Source organism: Sylvia atricapilla, chromosome 18 (genome assembly GCF_009819655.1).
Source record: "Sylvia atricapilla isolate bSylAtr1 chromosome 18, bSylAtr1.pri, whole genome shotgun sequence".
Taxonomy (NCBI): domain Eukaryota; kingdom Metazoa; phylum Chordata; class Aves; order Passeriformes; family Sylviidae; genus Sylvia; species Sylvia atricapilla.
This window is the reverse complement of record NC_089157.1, coordinates 14,093-16,124: the sequence shown is the minus strand read 5'-3', so window position 1 is coordinate 16,124 and position 2,032 is coordinate 14,093. Positions and strand designations below refer to the sequence as shown.

General features: G+C 51.8%; 1 protein-coding gene across 1 annotated transcript; it reads left to right on the top strand.

The window, feature by feature from the left end:
- Positions 1–585: 585 nt before the first annotated feature.
- LOC136369525 (olfactory receptor 14C36-like) lies at positions 586–1,566 on the top strand. Its single transcript, XM_066332427.1, has one exon. The coding sequence runs from the start codon at positions 586–588 to the stop codon at positions 1,564–1,566; it is 981 nt and encodes a 326-aa protein (XP_066188524.1).
- Positions 1,567–2,032: the final 466 nt, after the last annotated feature.

Genomic DNA, 2,032 nt, shown 5'->3' with positions numbered 1-2,032 from the left:
GCAGTGGCCTGTGCTGGGAGGGGTGTGCAGGGCAGAGCTGGGCCCCCAGGGCTGGGCTGGGCTCTGGGAGCATTGGCAGGGACAAGGCTTGGATAGAGAGAAACAGCTCCCAGTAGGCACAGCTCCGGTCACCAGAGAGCCAGACCTGCCCTAGATATCCCTCCCTATCCAGCTCCAGAGGGAAAGAGAGAACAGTTTAGAGGGATTGATTGACTTAGAAACTGGAGTCTTCCAAAAGTCCACTTTCTTTTCAAAGCATTAATGAGATGATCCTGAAAAAAGTGAGATGTAATGAAAAAGGGCACCTTTATGTGTGGGACCATCAGATCTGACTGCACGGGGGCACAGAAAGCTCTGTTTTTTCTCTGGTGTCTCCAGTTTAGGGTGAGAGCAATGCTGAAGATGAGGCAGCAACTCACAAGCAAAATCCTGAACTGAAAAAAAGGTATTTAGTGAAGTTCCCTCAAAGGAAGAGAAGTAGTTTTCAGGGGGTTCCTAATAAAATTGCACAAGATTGACACAGGGAAATCTGTCCCAGCTTCTCACTGTTTTTTTTAAACAGCCCACGATGTCCAGAGTGAAGAAATGTCTAACAGCAGTTCCATCAGCCACTTCCTCCTGCTGGCAGTGGCAGACACGCGGCAGCTGCAGCTCCTGCACTTCTGCCTCTTCCTGGGCATCTCCCTGGCTGCCCTCCTGGGCAACGGCCTCGTCATCAGTGCCGTTGCCTGCGGCCACCACCTGCACAACCTCATGTTCTTCTTCCTGCTCAACCTGGCCCTCATCGACCTAGGCTCCATCCTCACCACTGTCCCCAAAGCCATGTACAATTCCCTCTGGGACACCAGGACCATCTCCTATGCAGGATGTGCTGCACAGCAATTTCTGGTTTTGTTTTTCATCTCTGCAGAATATTCCCTCCTGACTGTCATGTGCTACGACCGCTACATGTCCATCTGCAAACCCCTGCACTACAGGACCCTCCTGGGCAGCAGAGCTTGTGTCCACATGGCAGCAGCTGCCTGGGCCAGTGCCTTTCTCAATGCTCTGCTGCACACAGCCAATACATTTTCCCTACCCTTGTGCCATGGCAGTGGCCTGGGCCAGTTCTTCTGTGAAATCCCACACATCCTCAAGCGCACCTGCTCTAAATCCTACTTCAGAGAACTTGAGATTATTGTGGTTGGTTCCTTTTTAGCTTTTGGTTGTTTTGTGTTCATTGTTTTCTCCTATGTGCAGATCTTCAGGGCCGTGCTGAGGATCCCCTTTGAGCAGGGATGGCACAAAGCCTTTTCCACCTGCCTCCCTCACGTGGCTGTGCTCTCCCTGTTCTTCAGCACTGCAGCCTTTGCCTATCTGAAGCCCCCGTTCATCTCCTCCCCATCCCTGGATCTGGCAGTGTCAGTCCTGTACTCGGTGGTGCCTCCAGCCCTGAACCCCCTCATCTACAGCCTGAGGAACCAGGAGCTCAAGGCTGCAGTGTGGACATTGATCACTGGACGAGTTCAGAAACAATTAATTAGTTGCCAATTTCTTCAAATCTTTTGTAATAAAAGGTATCTTTAATAGTTCTTGTTGGGTAGATTAAGGCTTTTTTTCCCTGTGTTTTGGTTTATCAATATTTTCCACAAAGAAAGGCAATTGTTTAGGTCATTTGTCATTTCAATTCTCTCCACCTTTGCTGTGGCCCCTGACTGTTCAATGAGGAGCTGTGCTCTCAGGGGCTTTAAGGAAACTATAGGTTCTCCCAGCAAAGTGCCCACTGGAGATCCCCCATATGTTCCCTTCTCTGGAGCTGCGGCAGCAATGTCTGTGTGCAGAGCTGGGGGCAGGTCAGGGGTGGCACAGCAGCTCTGCTCCTGCTGGCCACACCATTCCTGATCCAGGCGAGCTGCCATTGGCCTTCTTGGCCACCTGGGCACACTGCTGCCTCATGTCCAGCCTGCTGTCCAGCAGTGCCCCAGGTCCCTTTCTGCCTGGCTGCTCTCCATCCACTCTGTCCCCAGCCTGTAGCACTGCAGGGGTTGTTGTG

What these genes read in the sequence shown, in the direction of transcription:
- LOC136369525 (XM_066332427.1), top strand. Translation starts at nt 586, where the DNA reads ATGTCTAACAGCAGTTCCATCAGCCACTTCCTCCTGCTGGCAGTGGCA.